The sequence below is a fragment of the Equus caballus genome, chromosome 5 (assembly GCF_041296265.1).
Source record: "Equus caballus isolate H_3958 breed thoroughbred chromosome 5, TB-T2T, whole genome shotgun sequence".
Lineage (NCBI taxonomy): Eukaryota > Metazoa > Chordata > Mammalia > Perissodactyla > Equidae > Equus > Equus caballus.
In genome coordinates this window covers 70,624,043-70,649,467 of record NC_091688.1, presented here as the reverse complement: position 1 = coordinate 70,649,467, position 25,425 = coordinate 70,624,043, and the positions used below count along the sequence as shown (strand labels likewise).

The following is a 25,425-nucleotide window of genomic DNA, read 5'->3' as shown; positions in this document are numbered from 1 at the left end:
GCTTTTTAAAAGTAATTTTATACATAGTTATTTTTTCCTTATTTTAGCTTAATTCTAGTTGTGTCCTCCCATGTCACTGCTGTAGAAATCTTTTGTACAAAATATAGCTTTAACTGCAAGTATGATGAAAAAACAATGAGAAAAAGCAATCCTCTGCAATAGAGCCATGAATTAGCATTTTTAAAGGAATAGAGGACAGCCTTGGAATCATCTGCAGCCTGTCGCTTTGACTTGCTGTAGTGACCTTTAACTATTGGGCAAATTACCTAACCTCTCAGAACGTCGTTATTGAATCCTCAAACTTGGGTGATACAGGTATCTACACTGCACGGTTGTTACAAAGATTATATGGTATAATGTAAGTGAGTGTTCCCCACATAATGGTCACTGCTGTTACTGCCATTGGATTAACGACTTTTGGTAAAAGCAAAAGGCTACATTCAAGAGAACAAATGGTATCACACAAGTGATATTTTAGGATTCATTAGGAATTAATGTGTTTCAGGGGTTATAAATATATCACCCAGAGACAAATGAGTTTCCTTTGGCTCTAGTGCCTACGATGCGTTAGTTTTTAAAATATTGCTATTCTTTTTTTTTTTAAAGATTGGCCCTGAGCTAACGTCTGTTGCCAATCTTTTTTTTTTTTCCTCTTTCTTCTTCTTCCCAAAGATCCTCAGTACATAGTGGTATATTCTAGTTGTAGGTCCTCCCAGTTCTACTATGTGGGACGCCGCCTCAGCGTGGCTTGGATGAGCAGTGCTAGGTCCCCGCCCAGGATCTGAACAGGTGAAGCCCTGGGCCACTGAAGCAGAGCCTACGAACCTAATCACTCAGCCATGGGCCGTCCCCTAAAATACTGCTATTCTTGAGCCAGCCCTGATAGTCTACTGCTGAAATTTTGGCGCTCTCACTCCTGCAGCCCGAGTTTGTTTCCTGGTCAGGGAACCACATCACCCATTTGTCAGTTGACATGCTGTGGTAGCAGCTCACATAGAGAACTAGAGAGACTTACAACTATGATGTACAACCATGTAAGGGGGGGTTTGGAGAGAAGGAAAAAAAAGAGGAAAATTGGCAACGGATGTTAGCTCAGGGCTAATCCTACACTGCAAAAAAAAAAAGCTATAAAATACTGCTATTCTTACGCTTTACCACAGATTAGCATTTTGTACTTAATTAAGGTCATGTCTTTTATATGTCACTGAGAAATTCTATTGTCACAAAAATTATGATGATAATAACAATGTGTTACAACTTATATAATATGATTTACCGAGGCAAGGGCCCATTTTACCATAGTCACTTTTGAAGGATTGGTTTTTTTATACCTCCACTTAAGAAGATATTCTTAATAAAGAAAACATTGACAGTAGGCTTTTAACTTTGCTATTTTCAGACTAGTTTCACCCAGTTTACTGGCAGGTATTTAATCTGCTAAAAATGTGAGTCAGTTAATTAGGTTGCACTGACATCTGCTGGTAAGACAGTAAATTCCATAAAAATTGTGTTCTAAATTTTAGTAGAATCCAATAGTTTAATTTAGTCTTTAAAACTTGTATTTGCATTCCGGGTTAAACAAATTAGCAGCTGTACCTGATAATTTCTGTTTCACAGTTCAATTTGACTCAAGTGGTGTGTTAGCCTGTTGCAACTCTCTTTGGGATCTTCATAAAGGCCAGTGGCAACAGAAGCTTGGTTAAGAAGCAAAACGTCTTTTAAATCATAACATTTTTCCAGGGTCTACCACTGAACAACAGCATCATCATCATCTTCTTCATCATCTCATCATCATCATTATGACTTTTGGTCTGAAAACAGGACAACGATAGTGATGTTTATGAAGTTAGTATTCGCTTTGAGAAGCACTCCTGGGGAGATAGACTTTGGGTGTCGGGAAGTCAGTAAGCTCCAGCAGATCTATACTCTAGGGGATTATTTCTTCTTGTCAGGAAGCATAACATGGCGCCTTTAAAACCTACCAATTCAACACTCTGATTTAGGGTCACAGAATTTTACAACTGGAAAGAAATTTACTGATCATTTAGTTCATCCCTTTCTTTTATAGATGTGGAAACTTAAGCCTCAGATAAAGTTCCATAACTCATTACCTTGCTGATATGAGAAAAATGTTTCCTAATTCTCCCATTCCGATATTCTTTCCTATACAAATTGTCTTCACTAGCTGCTTATTAAGTTTACTGTTTAACTAAAAAATACTTCAACACACAAATATACACATGTAAACATGATTAAGTGAGAATTTATATTTAGCTTACTTTAACTCAATCATCCTTTCTCCAACTAGAGATGTGTTATTAAAATACACACTATATTACATATTTCTCTGTAGTGCTTCAGAAATATATATTTATTCACAAGTTCTTCTCAGAAACTGAAGGTCCACTGTCTATTTCTTCAGATGTAAAAATAGAAAGAGGCATGTGGATCAGGAAAAAACAAAAAAGAGTCAGATAAACTTTAACCAGGGAAGTTTCTGGCTCTTTGATCAGATTCGAGGTCACAGAATTATGCACCAGATGTCTTATCAGTAATATAAACACTCCTGCCCCCTTTAAATTTCTGTTCCAATAGGCACTGTCACATAGGATAAAACTTTAGCAATGCAACTTGCATTGTGATAAAGTGTGTGCTATATAAATTGCCATATATTGTACAATATAAAGCCAAGCACGTTTTTCTCAACTTCAGCACTATTGACATTTTGGGATGCTTAACTTTTTGTGGTAGGGGGCTTCAGCATCCTCACTAGATGCCAGTAACGTGCCCCCAACTGTAACAACCAAATTTGTCTCCAGACATTGCCAAGTGGCCCCAGGAGCCAAAATCAGCCTAAGCTAAGAATCACTGCCATAAATTAAAGTTGCTTCCTTCAGATTATTTTTTAACTACTTAAAATATTCCAATCAAGAATTTGATTCTTTTTATCTTCAAATAAAAGAAATATTGACATATGAAAAGGGGAAGAGCCTCAAGAGTCCTCTCTAGTTTAGATAAATACCACATTTAAATATTCCATTCTGAGTTAGAGCTAATAACGTGGGTTCCTTAAAGTGTTTTCAGTACTTGCATGTTTCTTCTTGCTTCCTTCTATGCTTTAAGGCATAATTTTGACACGGCTACTAATTCACAACCAACTTTCTTTAACTCTTGGGCAAGCTGCTTTCTTTATGTAATGGCTTTTTAAAAATTATTTTATTTTCCTGTACTACAAAGTTCTTTCTACACATTATGCCCTTTGAAACCAAAGCAACCAGAGAAATTTCAGGGCAGGTGTCTTCATCCTCATCCTGCAGATAAGGAAATTAAGTGGAGCCGGGACTCGGTGTATATTTCCAATGAACCAAAGGTTTCTTGCATTTCATCCACAGTAAGTATATTTTTGAAAATATTGAGAAGGGTTTCATGAAAGGAGAAAAGGAGGAAGGGAGAGGAGGAGGAATGGAGGAGAGACGGGAGAGTGAAGTTGGGAGAACCCTAGCAGAACAATAAAACCGAGTTTATGAAGTAGCATGGGGTAGAGGAGGATCAGAGCTCACCATTTAATCCCTTGTAGCATCCAGCGAGATTTGGCACCTCCATATTTCTCCTGCATCACAGCATTATCCTCCATTCCATCCTCCTCCTTCCCACTCCCTCTACCTCCTACTTTTCCCACTGCTACCACAAGTGCATGTAAGGGCACACATGCGAACACACACACACTTATTCACTCCTGACCTTGGGGTCAAAGTCCTAGGTCTTTCCAAGAGGAACAAGTGAGAGCATTTTTTGTTGTTTCCAAAATTTTTACTCCTAAGACCAGCAAAGGGTCAGCAATTCATTGCCTAGACTCAAGTCTTGGAGCAAGGAGTTCCTAGATGCATTTCAAAAGCTTCCTGAAGTTACACTGCCCTCAAATCTTTTATTTTACAGTTGATTGATTGCCTGTCTTCCAGCTTCCTTAACACAGAGATCTTAACACAGCCTCAGTCTTTCCAAGTCCTGTAGCTTTTGAGAATTCTGTACATGGAAAAAGTAAAAGAAAATTATAAAGGTAATATGCAATGTTGGGAAGTCTGATAGGAAATAGGTGCTATCAGTTGTGATAATAATAGTGTGGCTATGACAATGCTTCTGGAATATATATCAAAAACGCTAAAAACACGCGTACTACCAGATAGATCCAAGTGTTGAACTTCCTGGACTTGATTTCAAAGAAATCATTATAGACATGCTCAAAGATGTCTGTTCAAGGCAAAAACATTTATCCAAATGTTTTATAACAGTAAAAAATTATCAAACAAAATGGTAATGATTGATTATATAAATTATGGTTTACCTATCCAATGAAATAAATATGCTCTTAAAATAAATCATGCTGTTAAAATATGCGCCTAGAAAAGTTGGGAGGAATAGACATAAAAATGTTTAGTCACTGTTAATGTGGTGGTGAGCCTTTAATTTCTTCTCTACGCTGTTCTGAATATGCCAAAATTGCTAGATTTAATATGTGCTGTTTTAATAATGAGAAAAAGAACATTTGAAATAAAGAAAATGTGATGAAAATTGCCATGGTTCTCTGCCCATTGTTATGTAGAAACAATTGCCCAAATATCTCGTCTGGTGGGTCCAGGGGCCTTTCTAGTCATTAGGTAGTGAGTTGTACAATTAACTGCACTTATTGTCAATGACACATCCCAACAACTTCCATTTATTGATCATTTAAATTGGGCAAGGCATTCTGCTATATTTATACAAACTATCTCTTTTATTCCTTAAAACAAATCCCTAGGTAGGTACCATTCCCATTTTTGCAGATAAGGAAACTGAGGCTCCAAACAGTTAAGTAAATATGAGATCTAAGGCTCTGAGCCCAAGTTCTCTACCGGCACACAATCTCTAAGTTAAATTGCTTCTCTTGTGTAGTTTTAAGCCTGAGCATCATGTCTTCTCTGGATTGTTTTGAGGAAGAATAAGAGGTGTGCAGGGAAAAACAATTTTAGTAGAATTCTAGCCACAATGCAAGTCTTTGTAACATAGACTGAACTTCACTTTGCTTTCATATTTGCTCTATAATGTCCGAAAAACATGATATGATTAACTTATGTGAGGCTTAAAACAAGTTTAAAAACACAAGATGGGAAAAAAAAAAAATCTGAGAATATTTTCCCACTGCAAAATTTTCCCACAAAGAATGTAGCTAGCTAACACCTCTACCTTACTCTGAGCAATATATTAGAATGCTTAGAAATTTGTAAAAATAATGACCACAAAAACAAGAGTCTGCTTAATTAACATAGAACACCTGGATGGTAAAAGTTTACTTTATTTATCTGCCCAAGAGGCAAAAAAATCACTACCAAGGTTGGACAAAGTAGATAACTAACATTATAGATTTTTAGTGAGGTTTTGAGTTCTACTGGTTTTATCTGACTGCATTAAGACGCATACACATGCCAACGTAGGAAACAACATATGCTCAACTAACTGCACAGAGACTTCATTGTTGCAACATTAACCACGATTAATATTTTCAGAGCTTTGCAATTGGGAGAACATAATGTCATTATAGGAGGAGGAGGAGGAGAAAGAGGAGAAGGAGGGAGAGAGGGAGAGAAGATGGTAGACAGAGGCCTACTTAAATATTCCTTGCCATCAGTAGTGAACAAGGACCAAATATAGACACTGTGTAGAGCACAGATATTAATTTGCATAACAGGACGTGGGCAACTTAACAATGAGCTGATGTAGTCCCTATAGAATTGCCTGCTATGACTCAGTACTCTTATTTTTTCCTGTATCTATGTAATTGAAATTTCATCATGATGAATAATGCCTTGGATCTTTTTTGAAAAAAAAAAAGAAGTTCTAGATTCAAGAGAATGACTTTGTGTATAATCCATACCACTCTTTAAGATCCATGAGATCACCTACACCCTGACAATAAAGATCTTTTGACAATAACATTTTTAACTTCTGCCAGTTCCTACTTAATCATTCTTTCAGAAGCGTTATCTTATACGTGTTTCTTAAACTACATATACTGTATGTAAAAAATAAGAATTAATGTACAATCTCAAGGTCAGATTCAGTGACAAAATGCACTACCTGAATCTTGTAACAGATTTACTCCTTGCTGCATATAAGTTGCATATAAGAAACATAGGCTGCACTTTTTTTGTGATCCATGCAGTAAATGTTCACAAAAATCAAGCAAACAACTAGACATCCCTCAGCTACTAAAATTCACTCCCCTAGTTACAACAGACTTATTAACAAAAATAAAAGCGTTGATAGTTGCATCAAAACCATGCTTGGCTGAGACAGTCCTGGAAAGGGTTGGGTGGAAGGACCACACGGGAAGCACTGGTAGTCACAAATTTGTCACTTGTTTTTACATGGGATTGAGACTATTCTCTCTTCACATGGCTTTTCCCTACCACAGGCTTTTGCGAAAAAGGCATTTCAGACTTCAAATGAAAACAATCATCCTTTAATGAAAAAGCTGAGAAATGCTTCTCTGATCCTGGAAACAGCTTTCTACACAGGTCCTTAAGGCAAATGCCAGGAGTCAAAGAAATTGGAGAACAGTCTCAGGATGTAAACAACAAAATCGCTGACCAAGGCGTTGTATCTGTGGACAAAAACTTCTCACAAGAAGACCTATCTGGATAATACTAGCTTTTTGGTTTTTGAAGTTCATGTGAATTTCATATCTTAGGAGCGCTGTACATTTTTTTCTTTGTAGAGACTTCTGGGGTGGATAAAAGTTCATGATGTTGCTTAAAAAAAGAAAACAAACCAACCACAGCACGGATGAGCTACTCAAATACTAAGCAGTTTTGAGGTTGGTTTTTGTTTGTTTTACTTTCACATTTTACTTTTGTGGTTGGCATAAGGAAAACCAAACTGAGAAATCATAATGTTGGAGTATTTTAAGGGCATGCTACCATAGATATTAACAAGCTTATTTATACAGAAAGACCTCTGCAGAAAGTGCTCTGCTCGATGCCACATTCCAGAATAGCCACCGTTGCTTTCTTTTTCTAAATTGCCCATGTTTACTGGTTTCACAAATACCCCTGAAGTCTTCCCGATGTGCTTGGCAATGATAAAATTTATGGCGATATCATCACAGTTTTGCGTCTCATCTATCAAAGCATGGACGGCTGCAGGTTGCCTCTGAAAGAGTTCAAGGTATTTGCTATTGAAGAATGAGGCTCCTATCAGCACCATAGAGTACTGGTCACCATTTCCAAAGCCTGGCGTTTGCAGCTCAAAACCTCCATAACTGTAGATACCTGATGACGTAGACACATGCTTTCTAGGAACAAATCCTACAATTTGATCAGGAAATTGCTGAAAAGACAGAAAAAGAACAATTAAGTGTGGCATTTCTTTAGAATAGACATGGCGAAAAAGGCAACGATTTATTACAGAGAGAATGAAACTGATTTGTCAATTTTATTTTATCCTGGCTTCTACACCTCAATTTCATCAAACTCCAGGCAACTTCATAAACTGATGTGCCAATAAGTTTACAGGACAAATCCCATCATAACCCAAATCTCTGACAAAATTTCTAACCTCACAAATGTTCCCCTAATCCAAACATTATCTGATATTAATAAACTAGTCACCAAAGAGTCTGGTTCTTCAAAGTCTGCTGCAAGAGAAGTTGACTGTATGAATGCTACTTACTATAGAAGATAAGAAAATATAACGTGATTATTTTGAAAAACTGGTTTAATCTCTTAGGAGTATATAAAATTATGGATCTGAACATATGATTTTACTGTTTTTCCACGCTGATTTCAATGCTCTTGAAAGTCACTGTTGATTTTAAACAGTGCTATATTTTATTCTTTTTCAGCTTGGGTGTTTCCTTTTTTAAAATACGAGAATATATATAGGGGCTGGCCCAGAGGTGCAGTGGTTAAGTTCATATGTTCCGCTTCAGTGGCCTGGGGTTCCCCAGTTTGGATCCTGGGTGCAGACCTATGCACTGCTTGTCAAGCCATGCTGTGGCAGGCATCCCACATATAAAGTACAGGAAGATGTGCATGGATGTTAGCTCAGGGCTAGTCTTCCTCAGCAAAAAGAGGAGGATTGGCAGCGGATGCTAGCTCAGGGCTAATTTTCCTCAAAAAAAAAGAGAATATATATATCTCATATATATGTGATGAGATGTATTAGGATCTTTGATGAAAGGGGAGTAACAAAACACTTTATAATATTAAGTTGAGAGTAACCAAAAATTAAACAAAAAATCAGCAAACAAAAGAAAATCAGTGAAGCATGAGAAAGAGGTAATAACTTACAGAATTAAAAAGTTTAGTTCAATCTCATAAATAATTTGTTTCACTCATTTACTGAAAGACACTAAACTAGGGACACACACACACAAATCACGCTGGGTTAAATGTCATTCAAAGAACTCATAGTCTAGAGATGGTACGATGCAGACATAGGAACAAGGAACTACCCATAATGTGAGATAGCTGTAAATGCAGTTGGGTAAATCTCCTGGGAGCACTGAGGACAGAGTGACAACTATGTTGCTGGGAGGCAAAGGGGAAGGTCAGGGGTTGAGGGATAAAGGCTGGGAGGCTTCATCTTGCTTGCCTCTATATCCCAAATCATCACATCAGTGCAGGGCACTGATGAGACTGAATCTTAGGAGTCAGATTATCTTGGGCAATGGATTGAAATTGTCCTTGATATTTTTACAAATGAAACCTAAAAGCATACTTATCCATCTTTAATTATGGTTCACCTGGATTGTTCTAATTAACCACAGTCATATGTCCTCTAACTCCTGACATTTTAGGTAAACTGATTTTTACCGGAAATAGGAATCTCACAGCTAGGGTACCAGATTAGAACTTTCTGCCTAAGAAGTTTTTATTTACAGGGCTGGAAAATTGCTGATATTTGGAAAACATTTGTGGATCAGTACACGAGGCATGTAGTTAAAAACTGAAGTTTTTAAAATGCTGATATCTGCAGAGTACTGTGACCACTTACCATTAATATCTAATGTTGCTATAACCCAGGTAGCTAATGGAAAGTTACTAAGTGCAAATTAGATCATTTATTGGGTAGCACAGTGTTGAATTATTTGATAGGACTTCCGAGTTTTTGTGTGCAGTTCTGGTTTCAGGTAATTGTAGTGCAACTTGTGAAAGCCAGTTACTATTACCACATATTCAACAGGAAAGAGCTGTTTTTATAGACTAGTGAGCAATTTATGCCTGTTTATCCCAGCTAGGATTTAGGGGAAAAAAATGAAACCTCCACCACAATGGTGCATGTAGAATTACTATCATTATTATTCATTTCTAAACAACGGTCTCAGAATCAGAATTAAATTTTGTGGATGTCATAAACGCTTTCTTTTAAAGAAAGTTATACACAACATTAATACAGAAATGCACTTCTCATTTGAAACACATGTCTGTGACCTTGTGGAAAATATCTCTGGATTCTAGTCTTTGCTATAACATATACCAGATCATTTCCTTGTTGTTCTCTGGCAGGTGGTTCTACCTCTTCTCCCCAGTATACCAAATATACATCAAATATACATAAAAGAGACCATAACTTTCAGGTTGGCTTAACTGAGTACAGGAAATCTTGATTACCCCAAAACAAATTCATCCATCTTTTAGATAAATATTGTCTACACTGTTTTGGGTGAGTCCCACATTCAACCGTGCTGTCTGGTTAAACGCTAGATAAGATAGTACACTGGTGATTTCATAAAGAATATAGCAATATTACCTGCCAAACTGAGAAAGCGAAAACCAGGTCTTGGGCACTAATTAGCATGTCATCGTCGACCATTAAGACTGCTGAAATGAAAGGAAAAAAATTTAAATCCAACAGTTTGGAAATGAAAACATTGTAAAATACAATGGTGTCTATATAGATCATTTAAATGAAGTATTTTTCTAACAAAAATAGTAAATAAGAAATATATTCTTGGAGAGATTTGTCTAGCAGAAAAAGTTTTTATTTGAATCGTAATTTATTTTATAACTGCCTGAGGGGAAAATCATCATGTAGTTATCATCCATTATCTTAGAAACTAATGAACCTAAAAATAAATAAAACGAAGATTCTTTTAAGCAAATTACAACCTCTCGAAACTCCTATGAATGGGAGGAAAAAGGAGGTGGCAAGAAATACATCAGGCATAAGTTAAATGGCATTTTACTACCTTCTGTAGATGCAATAACACATATTTATAGCATATCTTCTTTCAGAATATTAACCTTTTTGTCATTGTTGTAAGATGTATGTGATTTCTTCCCCAGGAAACTGCTTCTTGACATCTGGGAAATTGCCCCTTAAGTTTTTCAAAGTGCTTTCTTATGATTAAATTTCCCTGTTTTCTCCAGACACTTAGGCCAAGTAGAAGGGCCAGAAATCCACATACCCGCCCCCAGCTCTGGTTAGCTGCAGCCCTGCCAGGCTAAGAACCCAGTTGCAACTCACCACTGGTTTCCAGCTCAGGAAAGACCTGGAGTCGATTTCTCATCCTGTTTGTTGTCTGTAGTTTGAAGATCACAGGGACAGGGTGAGGCCCCAGAGAATTCCATAACTCATCTGGTCCTTTCTCCCCAATGTTGTTCCACACCACAATCACCTTGTGCAGATGTGGTACTGCCTGATAATGATTTAAAAGTCTCAACAGTAGATCCGTTCTGTTGTACGTCTGCATTATGAGGGTAAAGGAATCTAGGGTGGACTTGCTCTGGGATTTTATTTCCCGTCGTAAAGCAAGCATCTTGTCTTCTTTGATATTAGGAAGTAGAGTGGTCAGAGCACCAGCTACCAGCAGTAACACAAGAATGACTACCAAAGAGAAACGGAGCACTCGAATCCCCATCACTCTTCCAGGAAGTTTGCAGATGTGGCAACACCTGGAGTAGGAATGGAAATAAAATATAGAATGTTAGCATTCTTACTAGTCATCATATTTTGTTTCTGCTTGTTTTAATGAGAGAGGTTAACCTCATTTTAGTTGATTCAAATGCAGTTCTCCCTGCCTCTTTGAGAAGGTGATTTGGCTTAAGATAATAAGGACAGGGAATCAAGCTTCCCTTCTGGGCCTGCTTGCTTTGCGGTTGCAGGCAAAAGATCTACACACCAAACAGGAAGAACTAAACAGTGCATTTTAAAATTTGCCTTTGTTTTACTACTAAAAATTTGGACCTGAGATTACATTTTCAAATGGGATCTTATTTCTCTTAGTAGTCTACTAATTTTTTTTAACAGCTTTATTGAGATACCATTGACATATACAAATCATATATATTTAAGGTATACAACTTGATGTTTTGATATACATATACTGTATTATACTAACTTTAATCTTACTTTTTGGTAGCAAACTCTTTTCTAAATGAAATCATATGCAGGATCTTAATCTACGAAGCAGACAATAATGGCTGCAGCAGCAGCAAACACTTACAATGGTTTTATTACTTATTAAGCCCTGTGCTATGTACTTTGCATGTCATAGTATGTACTTATTCCTTCAATAAATTAAATGAATTGTTACTGAACACTTACTGTGCCAGGTACTGTCTAGGTTCTGTGAATGTAGCAATGAAGAAGATAGACAAGGTGTCTAATGCTAGTAGCAGAGGAGATAGTAGGGCAAGACAGATAACAAAGTAAGCAAACTCAAAGATAATTTGGGACAGTGGTAACGAAGAGAATAAATCAGAGTGACACATTAAGCAAGGGCCAGATGATGAGAGATCTTGTCAGCCTGAATAAGGAGTATGGATTTTATTTTGAGATAGGAAGCCAGTGGAGCGTTTTGATCAGGGGAGTAACAGGATCTAGTTTACCTTTTACTATTATTATTCCCATTTAATAGTTTGGATGCGTATAGAGGTTCAATAACTTTCTCTAGATTTCTAAACAACCTAAGTAATGGCGTTAGGATTTACATCCAGGAAAATCTGCTGCTAGAGCCCAGGCTATTCATCATTATGGGCTTGGGAGTGTACAGCCTTCGATTCAAATCCAGGTTGAACTGAGGTAGGGCTCCTGAGCTTCCAACATACCCTCTCTCACAGTATGTAAGGACCACAAGGCAGTGTAACGGCTACGTACTCTCCTATTCCTCACTATGCCTGAAGGTCCCGCTGGAGATGGCTACAGAATAGTCACGAACAGATGAACGGCGAATAGAATAGAACTGATGAATGTGGCCTGCATATTCACTGCTCAAAATATTTCTGGCTAATCAAAACTCTCAGTCATATAGGGAAGGCAAGGTTAAACTTCACAGATGGTTTTACAGAGACCTAGAACTCTGATTTCCTGGCCTCCAATATAGTTTCATTAACACCTTGTTGTCTCCTTCTGGAGCACTGTTGGCTTTTAATTGTTGCTGTTTTTTCATTCTTCTGTTATTTCTGCTTCTGATTCCAGACTTGACTTACACCTCCAGAAGCTACCATTAGCTTTTTAGGTATGTCCTTATTTTGTATTTGCGTAGCTGAGACTTCATATACATCTTAGCATACATCCTAGATCTATTCACCACTTTATTCAAGTACAAAAGCCAGAAATGAAGAAAGAGAATGTTCAAAAAAATTTACTTATGAAAAGACTGAAAACAAAAATCAAGTAGGAGTTTCTGAACAATATTTAAAGCACACCTTTAAGAAAAAAATAGATCACTTAGAACCAGAAAGAATGAGATATTATTATTCTTAATGACTTTAATTGATTGACTCATAGCCTATTCTCTCTTACTATTTTTGATACAATTTCTCTTCTTAGGCTACAGTAAGCATATCCCCTCATCTATTTCTTAATACAAATACAATAAAGGTAGAGACGAGTTCTTACCGCTAACCACAGTCGTGGTATGTTAGCTGTACAGAGCCACGGTCACTGTTCTTTATATAACTGCCTCTGTACCGTTTATTTTTGGTTCTCTCCATTTTCTTGGAAAAGCGCACTGCGTGTGTATGTCAAGCTCTTGATTTCACACCCTGTGGTTTAAGTTCGGCATTTGCAGCTAGGCATGATTCCACAGGAAATCCTAAAACCGTAGTCTAAATCTTCCTAACAGATTAGATTCCAAATGAAATCTCACTTTACTTTCTAAATGATGGTGAATCAACCTTTTGTTTTTCATTGAAGAGACTTGATAGTGGTGGGGTTAAAAGTAACAATCACATTCTCATGGTCTTGTTTCACGTTGTGAGGTGTGTTTTCTAACTGCAGTTTCTCTATAGTTCAGCAAGGACACAGAGAGACCATATAGACCATGTTTAACATCTTCCCTTGAAGTTTACAAGAATGGGGAATGGAAAATTCCAAGGGGGCTAGGGGCATACACTCCAAGATATGATAGTGTGCTGAGGCACGTGCAAGCAGAGGAGCTTATTCACAATGACAAGGCAATGGTCATTGTCATTCAGCAGCTTCACTTTTCAACAGCCCAGATTTGAAAAGTTTGTAGTAACCGTTTGGGGGAGCGTTCAAGGATATTCTCTCCTGGTCTTTGTAGCCTGTTGTGTTAAGAAAAGCAATTTTGTGTTTCCCCTTTTATCATGGCCTCACTCTAAGATACGAATAAAATGAATTATTTTTGAAGTAACCTCAGCTTTACCATGATTATTTTTCAAGGACAGTAATCTAAGGTTTTAGAGTACAATGGTCTCATCATATGCCCTCCTACTAAAACTACACATGTTCTTAATGTAGTCAACCGAAGACAAATCATTATGAATTAAAAATCTTGGTTCAAACGTCTTGAAAATCCTAACGCTGAATCAAAAGCAGGTCTCATAAAAACATATTTTCAGTTCCACAAAAATGGCTACTTACAAGCACTCAGAGTAAAGAATCATCTGATAATTGTATTAAAGTATAGCCTGACTAAGATCTTTATGTTCCTTTTCTACAGCTGAGTAGGAATAGCATATTGTAAAACTTACATAGAAGTGTTTCCAATAAGTCAGATAAAGAAAGAGAAATACCGTATGATCTCACTTATATGTGGAATATAAAAACAGAAGCAAAAACAAAAAATGCACAAAAAACAAAGCTCACAGATACAGTTAACAGACTGGTGTTTGCCAGAGGTGGGGAGTATGGGTAGTGGGAAAAATGAGTGAAGGGGGTCAAAAGGTACAAAATTCCAGCTATAAAATAAATAAGTCATGGGGATGGAACGTATAGCATGGTGACTATAGTTAATACTGCATTGTATATTTGAAAGTTGCTAAGAGAGTAGATCCTAAAAGTTCTCATCACAAGGAAAAAAATCTTTTGTAACTATGTAAGGTGATGGATGTTAATCAGACTTACTGTGGTGATCATTTTGCAATGTATACAAATATTGAATCATTACATTGTACACTTGAAATTAATATAATGTTATATGTCAATTATACCTCAATTAAAATTTTTAAGAGTGTTTCTAGTCTATAAAGCAGCACTGATAACTTACGACCTAACAGTTTTAGTCTAGAAAAAGTAATGAAGATTAATTACCATAGCCTACTATAAATATATATTGTCAAACACACTCCTGGGTGACTGCTTCACTTCTGTCTATACTTTTAAGTAGGAGTTTATCCCTGTACCCATCATAGAAATTTCCTCTTTCAGATAGCTTCTAATCCCCTATTTTACCAGTATCAAATGTGTTTTAGGAGACATGAATAATTGATATCTTTAGAAACAGTGTAAATATTTCATGTGATATTTATTAAATAACACAGTCCAATAAAATTATGCAAAATTTTTAGTCTGTAAAGAAAAGCAAGAACAAGAACTTTACAGACTGCAGTGCAAGTGGCACCTCTGTACTCTGAGGCTCGGTGAAGTGTGGAACTCTACTGTAGGCTTAGAAACAGCTTCAGAACCGTTTGGAGAGTACTGATGAATAGTTTGGAGAAGAAAGATGAACAGTTTAGAGAGTAAGGATGACTTCATGGCTATTTGGATTTCATAGCTTATAGCTTTTTTCTCTTCTTTCTCTAGAGAAAGAACTTCTCACCTAATTCACAACTTTGAGCTTTGAGCAGGAGATAAGAGGAAGAACACATCTGGACGACCTACACCTTACTTGGAAAGAACCAAGAAGTAAATGGAGCCACCTGCCGGATCTCTTGCCCTCAATTCCTAAACCTTCCTCTTAGGTTTTGTTTTTTCCTTATTTCTTTTTAAAATTATGTCTATATCTTTATTGGCAGCTTGCCTCATTCCAAAAAGAATCTGACAGCTCTTAGCTAATTCCCTTTCTGCCTTTCTCCTATCTATGACTACAGAACATTAAATATGACTTTGATTAACAGTACATGTCAGCAAGACAAAACAAAAATGCTTCCTCTTCTTCTAATCCTCTGAAAAATCAAAGATCCTCCCCAACGATTTTTTTTGCAGATACGTTAACTTATTAGTTCTTCATAGGTAGAGAGTACATCCTTTTAGTTATTTTCATATTGTTATTCTAGCATCTTCTACACCAGGGGTTTTCAAGTGGGGATGATTTTGCTCCCCAGGGGATATGTGGCAAAGTCTGGAGACATCTTTGTTTGTTGGGACTGGAGAGGAGATGCTATTACTCTCTAGTGGGCAGACGTCAGGGTTGCTGCTAAACATCCTACAACGGCCAGGGCAGCCCCCACAGAAAGAATTATCCAGCCTAACATGCCAATGATGCTGAGATTGAGAAACCCTGCACTACATACACTGTCTAAAAAGACATACTTCAACAGGATGGGGGAAGGACTGCCAGCCAGACGGCCTCTGAAAACCTCCCTGCCATTTATTATACTCAAACAGTGAGGGATAAAGCAATGTCTCCAAAACTGCCCCAGTATTTATACGCCTTATTGTACAAACACACAAACTCAGAGAGCTAAAAGAGACCGCAGAGCTTTGCTAAGCCAAGTTCCTTGTTTCATAGATAAAGAACTCAAGGTCCGGGCATAAGGAACTTGCCTAAGCTCATGCAGCTAACCAGCAACAGAGCGGGGGCAAGAATCCAGATCTCCTAAAGGCACAGTCCATGACTCTTTCCACTGTGTTATGATAAATTCTGCAAGGATGTGTCAAAATATTAGTTCACAAGACTGTCACTAAGGTACTTGTAAGATAATATAAATATCCATACTTGGTATGTTGAGTTTCTTTTTTTACAGCTTTATTAAGATTTATTTCACATTCCATAAATTTCACCGATTTAAAGTATGCAGTTCAGCGGCTTTTAGTATATTCCTAGAATTGTGCAACGATCACCACAATCTAATTTTAAGACATTTTCAACACCCCAAAAAGAAACCCCAGATCCATCTTCATTCATAGGCACTAGTCATTCCCATCTCCCCAACCTCCACTCCAGCACTAGGCAACCACTAATCTACTTTCTGTCTCCATAGATTTGTCTATTCTGGACATTTGATATAAATGGAATCATACAATATGTGGTCTTTGTGTCTGGCTTTTTTCACTTAGTATAATGGGTTCACCCATGTCAGAGTATATATCAGCACCTCATTCTGCTTTTTACTGCCAAGTGACATCCCATTGTAAAGATATACAACTGTTTTTTATCTGTTCATCAGCTGCTGGACATTCAGGTTGTTTCCACACTTTGGTATTATGAATAATGCGGCTATGAACATCCATGTACAAGTTTTACATATGTTTTCATTTCTCTTTGGTATATACAGGAGTGGAATTGCTGGGTCATTATATCATAATTTTTAAATATCTGAGAATTGAAGTAGGCTTTGGAAGAGGATTATTTGAAATTTTAAGAAATTTTCTTAAAAGGGGACATATGATACAGTAAGCAAGTAAATAATACGTAGTCTGTGAAGCAACAGTTACAAATTCTCTAATGCATGTCTTTAAATGGACCTGACAACTGGAATTTTCAAAGACCTGTTATTCAGTTATTTACTACATCATCTATCAAAGTTCCCTTGAGGGGACACTGTTGAATGAAGAATTCTTTTCCCAGGGCTAGTTCCTTCAGACTGAAAAAAGCAATAATTATCCAGACAGAAGCTGAAAACAAATATGCCAGGGCATAGCATGAACAAAGATTAGTTATGTCCTCTGACTCATAAGGTAGAAAAGCAGTGACATTGTACATTGAGAAGCTGTCATTTTTTTTTGATGCCACAGATGGTGGAAGCACAATAACTATTCTGCCATTTCACTATGAGATTTGCCTCATAATGTAGATTGTTTTCTCCTCCGTCTCATCCTCCAAAATAGGTACTTGCCTAAAAACTGATGATTATAGAATACAGATGCTCAGAAAAGGGCCCTCAGATGCCAAGAGATAAAAATCACTCCAAGGTGGAACGCAGAGGATAATTCAGAACCTGGGCTTTTCTTCTATAAACATGCAAGAAGAGTGGAAAGAGACAGCTATACAACGGATGAGCAGTGTCTGGCCAGGTTCATGGTATGATGACGACAGACATTGTTCAAACTGAGGCAAAGGGACATGTGGTGCCAAATCCCAAAAGGACTTTCCTCCTCTCTACCTGCAGCCAGCGTGCTGATCCATGACCCCATGTGTTTACACCCCCTGTGTGGCTATTTCCTCTACTTACAGAGCCCTTTCCTCTCTCCAGCTGACAAATTCCTACTTCCGGAATATCTTTCAAATATCCCCTCCACTGTGAATGTTTCTCTCACTCCTCTCCACCCTCAGGGCTCTTGGGAACCTGGCACGTAGTGCTACCAGACCTTGTTTCCAGATATTATGACTATTAACTGTGCCTCCAGCTCCTTTTTGAGTCTGACTGCATCTTGAGGACCGTCACCCTTTGTAATCCAGAACTCTGCCTGGCCCAGTTTTTGAGGAAGTGCTCACAACACTTTGTGGTTGAATGGAATGAGGGAATCTATGTTTTAAATTGTCTTAAACTTCACAATGGATGAGAACTACCTGAAACTTTAACAGAATAAACTCAAATTAAATGCAAATTAGGGCCCAATTCAGACTAGACAGTATCCAAGAAACCCTTCCCTCCATAAAAGACCTGGGTTATCACCCATCTGGTGAGTAGGAGAGCAAGTCATGAAATGTTGCCTCAAGCACAGGCCACAAGAGCCATCTTTCTACTTCTAGTTCTGCAGCCAAGGTACTCGATTAAAAAAAAGATGTCCCAGAATTCTGATTTTTTCTTTCACATCTTTTCAAAGATATTCTGTATTAAAATACCTTTGATCATCTCTGTTTCTATGGAAGCTCTTTGGGAATGAGCTGATTTTCCTTGGGGGAAAATCACCATTTGTTAGATGATATCATCCTTGTGAACTTCCCCAAACTTCTAGAAGGTAATATTAACCAGAAGCTATATTACTTAATCCAGCAGGCAGCATATGCGATTTAAACAGACAGACAATAAAGCCTTACCTAGTTGAGAAATGAAAATATAGTTTGGGTTCAGAAACTAACAAAACCCTATAGACTTCAGGACAATTGGCAGAAAAAGAACTGGCCCAAGTCAGTTTATTACTGCCCATAGTAAGTCTCTTCCATTAAAATTCTAAGCAGCATAAACTAGAATTCACTCCATTGCAAAATACAGAATGCCAGAAATAGTACATGAAAGATTACTTTTCTTCACGAGTCTTTTCCAGGTGTTATACAGTATTCTTGGAAGCATTTTTGCCTTTAGTATTTTCCCCATATTCAGGAAATACATCCTTTTCACTGTTATTTTGGAAGTGTCATACAGCTTTTCTCATTTTCTGCCAATGCTATCCTCTCCTTCTTAAATGATTTCCCCTCAATTTTCCTCCCATCTGTTCTTATAAGGTTCTTCTTAACTCCCATTACTTCTTTCACAAGTCTAAATACATCAAAATAAGTTAAGTTATTTTGTGTTAATAATAGTATTTATTTAGGAACAGGAAAGGCAGGATTAGGAATAGAATTATAATAATGATGACGATAATAAATAAGGTCCACTTGGTATCACAGATTCATCTTTTAATCTTGCTATGTTTATGACCAACTGTACAGTGATATGAATGGATCATTTAGATGACTACAATCTGGATCAGCTGTGACATGGACAGGCTATTAGGGTTAAACTGATTCATCTTTTCCATTGACAGTATAACTGGCTACTTATATATGATCATTGATAGTCAATCTAAATCCTGTCATTTAGAAGGCTTAGTCCTGCCCTTACTGCATTTTGAGACTATAGTTCTGAAACAGAATTGCTAAAATATATTGATAAATAGATACATTTACTTCAGTATCAAACTTGAATAGATAGATGCTGCCGCCAACAGGTCACTTCTCACTGCAAGCTGTAAGGAAAGAATTTCTGTACTGGTTACATTAAAGATCACGCCCTCTTGGTGGCAGTCAGGTTGAGTAAGCCATTCCTTTATAGGTAAATCAGGTTAGCGTGAACAACAAGGGCAGCATTTAAAACAGTAACAGCAGACACTAAGTACCTGTGTCTCCACTTCCTTCCCCAATCCCAGACTGTTATCCACAGCAAAGGCTGCCCATCGGGCCTGGCATCATTTTCCCCCTCTTAAGCATGTATCAAAGCATCATATTTTTTCTCAATACTTCTCCAGCAGTAACTTGTTTGCTTTATCACATTGATTTAAGAAGAAATAGCCTAAAAGTATTATGCATAAAGTCTTTTTTAAGCATTGCCTCCTTCAATCCCACCATTTATTACTGAGGCAGACAGCGAGGTCCTCTCTACCCTCAAAGGGCACAGGTCTGAATTATGCTAGTTGAAACTTCCTTCTGGCCTTGCACCTTTCTCCAGGAATTGCCAGTTAATTGCATCTATGATGATGATGATGATGATGATGATGATGATGATGTTTGGCGATGACCAATGCCATGGACATATATTAGGGCAGGAGTAGGAATGGCCTTATTCCTAAGAGGAACATCCATGACTTATAAGGATCCTAGGAGTCAAATACACCCTGAGAAGAAAGCCTAGAAATAGAAAAGCATTTTTAGCTCAGTAAAGTGCCATGCAAAATTAGTTCTAGAAATGGGTCAAAAAGAAACCAAGTACATCTGCAAATGTATTACTTTTACCATTCCAGGATACTGGAGCTTTTCATTTGAACTTCTTTCTGTTTTAGTCACAGGAAAATGAAGAGGAGATAAGATTGTTAGGTAACGGATCCCTGGAATAGTCTATGGAACCCTCTCTCTTTTACACAATCCTGGTTTTCAGCAATAAACTCACATTCCAAAATTGCTTCTCTAAGAGAAATAGATTTTATACATATGAATTATGATTTATAAATAGTTTTAGATATTAAACCTAACATGGAGGCAATCCCAATTCATATGAGCTTTATGACTTTATTACAGCAAGGTCAAAATATCCTTGTTAGATATCTGTCAGTCAGCAAACATCTACAGGTGCTTACCACGTGACCAGCACTGTCAGGCACTAGGGATGGTAATGAAGTGGCCACCCAGTTCCTGCCCTCACAGAGCTTAGTAATGGTAATGAAGTTGTCAGACCCCTTCTCCCCTTATGTTACATAACATCTCAAATCAGTAATGTTTTAAATCTTTAGAGAGAAGGGAATTAAAACATACCCACCCCATCTTGCAGATAGGATAGCCGAGATTGAGAATATTAAGTGAGTTTTCCTGAGCCACAGAAAGAAGGGTGGGTCAGAACAAACTCCCAACTCTCACACTTGAGCCACTTTGTATTTTCACTGTCTTTTGCACAGTCTCTATTTTCAGCTTTGTTCTAGTCTACCAGAATGTTTCACCTTTATAGGTATGGACTTTCTTCTACAATCTGGACTACTATTTCAATAGATCAGTACTTTCTAACAGATCTTGGCTCAAGTGAGAACTTTTATGTCCACGGAAACAAAAACACCTCCATAAGGAAATAATTTTCCTCAGATAAAAATAATGGTACTTCACCCATGTTCACAGCAGCATTATTCACAACAGCCAAAAGGTGGAAGCAACCCAAATGTCCACCGACAGATGAACGTATAAACAAAATGTGGCACAGGCATACACTGGAATATTATTCAGTCTTTAAAAGGAAGGAAATTCTGCTACATGCTACAACATGGATAAGCCTTGAGGACATTACGCTAAATGAAATAAGCCAGTCACAAAAGGACAAATACGATATGATTCCACTCACATGAGGAAGCTAGAGTAGTCAAACTGATAGAGACAGGGAGTAGAATGGTGGTTGTCAAGGGCTTAGTGGAGGGGAAATGGGAAGTTATTGTTTAATGGTTACAGTTTCAGTTTTTTGCAAGATGAAAAGTTATGGAGATTGGTTGCTCAACAATATGAATGTACTTAACATTACTCAACTGTGCGCTTAAAAATGGCTAAGATAGTGACCACTGTATTATGCATATTCTACTACAGTTTTTGAAAAGCCAAAAAAAATACTGATACTTACCTCATAATGGTAAAGTTTTAATTTTTAAAAAAATTTTCCTTATGGCTTCAGTAACTGATAGGTTCAGGCTCTCTTGGCACTATGAAGGGAAATCAAAGAATTTTCTGTGATGTTTTTGTCAATCAGCAGGAAATTTTTAAAAAACGCTTTTAAGCCATTGTCCATAGGCTTTGAATTATTTTTAGAAATTAAAATTTGCTATTCTGTGTTCTAAAAATTACATTTAGGCAATGAGATAATGTCTTCCTGTGAGGCTAACACTGCAACACTTTTGTTTTCATCTTTGTCTTAAGTATCCAAAAGTAGAATAAACTCATTATCCCGATAATCTAATGTGTTTACACATTTGAAACCAGAACACATGTCATGGAGCAAGACTTCTGAACACATTAGCAATCTGCATTTGTATTCAACTTCCAGATTTTGAAGGATCTGTAGTTTTATCTACCATCACAGCTCCTTTTTTCACTAACGGTTCATAGAGCATTCAATCTGAAGCATCTAAAAAAAAACCACAGGGTCTACAACAGCGTTGCAGATAAACGCCAGGGTTGGTTACTGAGGAATGACAGATGGCATCCCTCCTATTACTTACTGACTATTGCTGGAACCTCAGCTAGAGATGAGCTTCTGCCCTTAATTCTCTCCGCTGTCATTTCTCACAATCCTCAATCACATGTCTGAGAAGCTGGGGTGTTTTTCCCCCATATAGTCTGCATAATTAATCAAATGCAATTAATTAGTAGGAGATGATCTAAACAAATATTAGGAAGCTCTGGGTAGAAATCCATTTTATGATCTTACAAACCCATTTAACCTTGTATTATATGAAGGAATTAAGAACTGACTGAAGACTTTCAAGATACTGCCTCAGTAATGACCACCTGAATAGGGCTGAAGAATCATTTTTGATTTTCCAAAATCATGTTCTTTCATGATACAAGTTATTGAAGGGGCAAAAGGATGGCTTTGCATATATCGAAAGACTCACTGAGTGGCAGTTGTCCCTTCTCACTACACAGCAGCATCCCTTGTGTGCATCTTAAACATTGCACAGTTCTAAAATCCTGATTTGCCCTCTCATCTGCCCTTCCTCATGCTGCTTCTCCCCCTAAAATTCCTCCAGAGAAAGAACTTGGACTTATTAGGCTTTGTAACCTACTTCCCTTCGACCACTCCATGCCCAGCACAAGAGCCTAGCACATAGTAGACACTCACTAAATGACAGTTGAATGAATGAAAGAAACTAAGCTTAACTTTGATATGACAACATATATTGATTAGCATATATGGGACAAATATTATTTCAAGAGGACAAAATAAGTGAGTCAAACATTTTCCACTCATAGAACTTTTCCTATTTAAATAGCGTCCAATTTATACTTCCAATAAAATGCCTCTAGTATTGAAGTTGGTAATTATGCCACCTGAGACTAAAAGATGTGCAGTGGAATTGCCACTTTTTCAAAGGAGAAGGCCCTCAGGGAAATATCTATCTTAATCTTTGGAGGTGGGGAGTGGGGGAATTTGGGAGTCCCAGAAAACCAATATAACTGAAATTAACTTCAATTTGTCCAACTTATTTCAAAACTATTTGAAAAAGGGCACTGCAGATTTCTCCATAAACCAGCTGAGCAATTTCTCATTTGTAACAATATAGGATAAAACGCAGAATTTATTTTTTAAAAGCAGAATAGCAAAATACAGGCTCAAATTGCAGCTGACCTTGATGAGTTAAGAGAACGCTGGAAATCAGTTGCTGAAATTTGGTTATTTCTATATATCCTCTCCCCCTCTAAGTTACATCATATTGAAATAACGCAGTTTTGGAGAAAAATCCAATTGCCATGGAAATATTTATCTTTAACCTAGTCTGCACCCACTTAATGCTTCCCCAGCAGTGCAGTAGAGTAAAAATCAAAGTCTATGGCTAATATAAAAGCTTCCTAAAAAATATAATATTACTAATTGAAAATATTTCTATGTTTAGGTTAAAACAATGAAATAGACGCCAAGAAAGGAAAAGACAAGGTACTCTTTCCAGAACTTAATTTCTGGAATCTAGCTGTTTTTACACAGCAGCTTTAATTAACATGAACATTTTAAAAAATTGTAGAATAAGTAAATTATATTTTCATAAATAAAACCACAGAATCCTTACCCCACACACGCACAAAGTTCCCAGAACTAGAGCAAAACATGGATATATCCTCATGGTAAAAATTTTTTAACACGAGAGCATTTTGCTATTTCCTTACCTCGAGCGCAGAAGATTGCAGTGGGGCCAGTCGATTTATTTGCTTGCAGCCCGGTTATCACAAAACGGAAGGGACGTCTCGCTTGCTCATTTTTTGTTTTTTTCTAAACCCAGCAGCGTGCATTCAGCCGACCTCATTCGTTGGATTAATAACCTGGAAAAAAAAAAAAAAAACGCCCGCAAAGTGAGCGCCTGAAGCAGGGGACAGTCCCCGGGTGGCCGCCCCTCCTTTTCGGTGACGCTCCACTTCCTGTTAGACTAGAAGGCAGTTCCCAAGAAGCTCGGTTTTGTAGTTTCTAGCCCACCTCCAAAAGCGAGTCCTCATTTTCCCCATTTCTTCTCCAGAGTAATAACTTTTAACCGTTCAGGTGATGGACTACCTGACCTTACCCAAATAGTTTCCTGGAAAGGCGCCCGAAGAAGAGTTCCAGCCACCGTGGATGCCCGGGACAGGCCCGCCGGGCTCGGTCCCTGCTCTCCGCACGCCCTCGCGTCCCACCCCCGCGCCGGCCTCCCCTGCGCTTCCCTGAAACAGGCAGTGAGGTTCCAACAAGAGTTACAGCTGCGGCTGAGGCCCCCGCAATGACCTGGAAGTGAAGGGGACGTGCACGAGTTTGGGGGTATCAGCGGACTGAGATCGACAGGGAAGCAATGCCTTAAGGAAACGTCAATTCCAACACGGTCTCGTGGGAGCTCCCTTTAAAGGGCTTCTTTTCAATACATTTAACATTCTTTCGGAAGACATTTATTGGTTGCCTCCTGCGTGGCCGTACGGAAGGGCCAGGCGCCGGTTTCGGGGTCAGGGTGGGGTGGATTACTAGGATTTGAACGCCCGTAGAGTTCACCCAGCAAAACCATCACTTGAGCTTCCTGCAAACTGGCGGCAGGACAACCCGCCGCCGCAGGGATTCTTAAGCACTGCTACCTATAGCACTGGAATTTCACGCTAGTAGAGGAAATGGCGAAAGGACAGGCGCTGGGCGCTGGCGCATCCGGGAACAACAGTGGTATGCGGTCGGGGTGGGCCCGACCGGGCTCTCAACCTCTCAACCAGCCCAGTCTGCAGGTCGCCACCTCAGGATTTTCTTCGAGTCCAGGCGGCGGGACACCATCCCAAGTAGGTCCCTTAGACCGCCCAGTAGTTGCCACCTCCTCCCGCCCCCACAACTTCTGCCCCGCCCCCGCCGTAAGCCCCGCCCCTTAAGAGCAAGCCCCGCTCTCGGCCCCGCCTCCTTCTTTTCCCGTCCCAGGACGCGTTGCGCGGTCCGGGCCGGAAGTCGGCGAGTTCCCGGGCGTGTGTCGGAGTCTGTGTCTGGAAGAGGCGCGCGGCCCGGGACAAGCGCTAGGAATTCCCATCTGAGGCGTCGCCACTGTCACTACCCTCACCCACGGAGCCACTTATAGAGCGGAGTAGACCCGGCCCTTCGCCGGGCAGAGAAGATGTTGCCCCTGTCCATCAAGGACGATGAATACAAACCACCCAGATTCAATCTGTTCCGCAAGATCTCGGGCTGGTTTAGGTGCGTGGTGCTGTGTTTGCGGGAAGGGGGTGTCCAGCAGAAGGGGAGAAGGCCTAGCCCTAAGGATGGCCCGAGGTCCAGGGAGGGAGCGTCAGGGGCACTCTCCTTCGCTGTGAGGAAAGGAGCGTGTGGACTGGGAGGTTCGTGAAAGGGGGACCCAGTCTCCGCGTCCTGGCACCCTTTTGACTCT

General features: G+C 38.6%; 2 protein-coding genes across 12 annotated transcripts in view; one reads left to right on the top strand and one right to left on the bottom strand.

Annotated features, from left to right (window-relative positions):
• Positions 1-5,311: 5,311 nt before the first annotated feature.
• Positions 5,312-24,878, bottom strand: EXTL2 (exostosin like glycosyltransferase 2). Of its 11 annotated transcripts, none has more exons than XM_070268622.1 (7): positions 24,641-24,777; positions 23,717-23,869; positions 22,054-22,171; positions 21,459-21,537; positions 10,504-10,931; positions 9,787-9,857; positions 5,312-7,362 (listed from the first exon to the last, which is right to left on the bottom strand). In XM_070268622.1, the coding sequence occupies exons 4-7, from the start codon at positions 21,461-21,463 to the stop codon at positions 6,874-6,876; spliced, it is 993 nt and encodes a 330-aa protein (XP_070124723.1). In that variant the 5' UTR covers positions 21,464-21,537; positions 22,054-22,171; positions 23,717-23,869; positions 24,641-24,777; the 3' UTR covers positions 5,312-6,873. The 11 variants fall into 11 exon arrangements, with proteins under 11 accessions (XP_070124723.1, XP_070124722.1, XP_070124726.1 ...); XM_070268621.1 differs by lacking the exon at positions 24,641-24,777 and adding an exon at positions 24,106-24,243; XM_070268625.1 differs by lacking the exon at positions 24,641-24,777 and adding an exon at positions 24,106-24,243 and having other exon boundaries at positions 9,787-9,854.
• Positions 24,862-25,425, top strand: part of SLC30A7 (solute carrier family 30 member 7) — a 74,429-nt gene continuing 73,865 nt past the window's right edge. Inside the window, exon 1 of the mRNA XM_001488337.7 lies at positions 24,862-25,235. Within this exon, the coding sequence (XP_001488387.1) occupies positions 25,156-25,235 (80 nt within the window). The 5' untranslated portion in view covers positions 24,862-25,155. The remainder of the gene's footprint in view (positions 25,236-25,425) is intronic.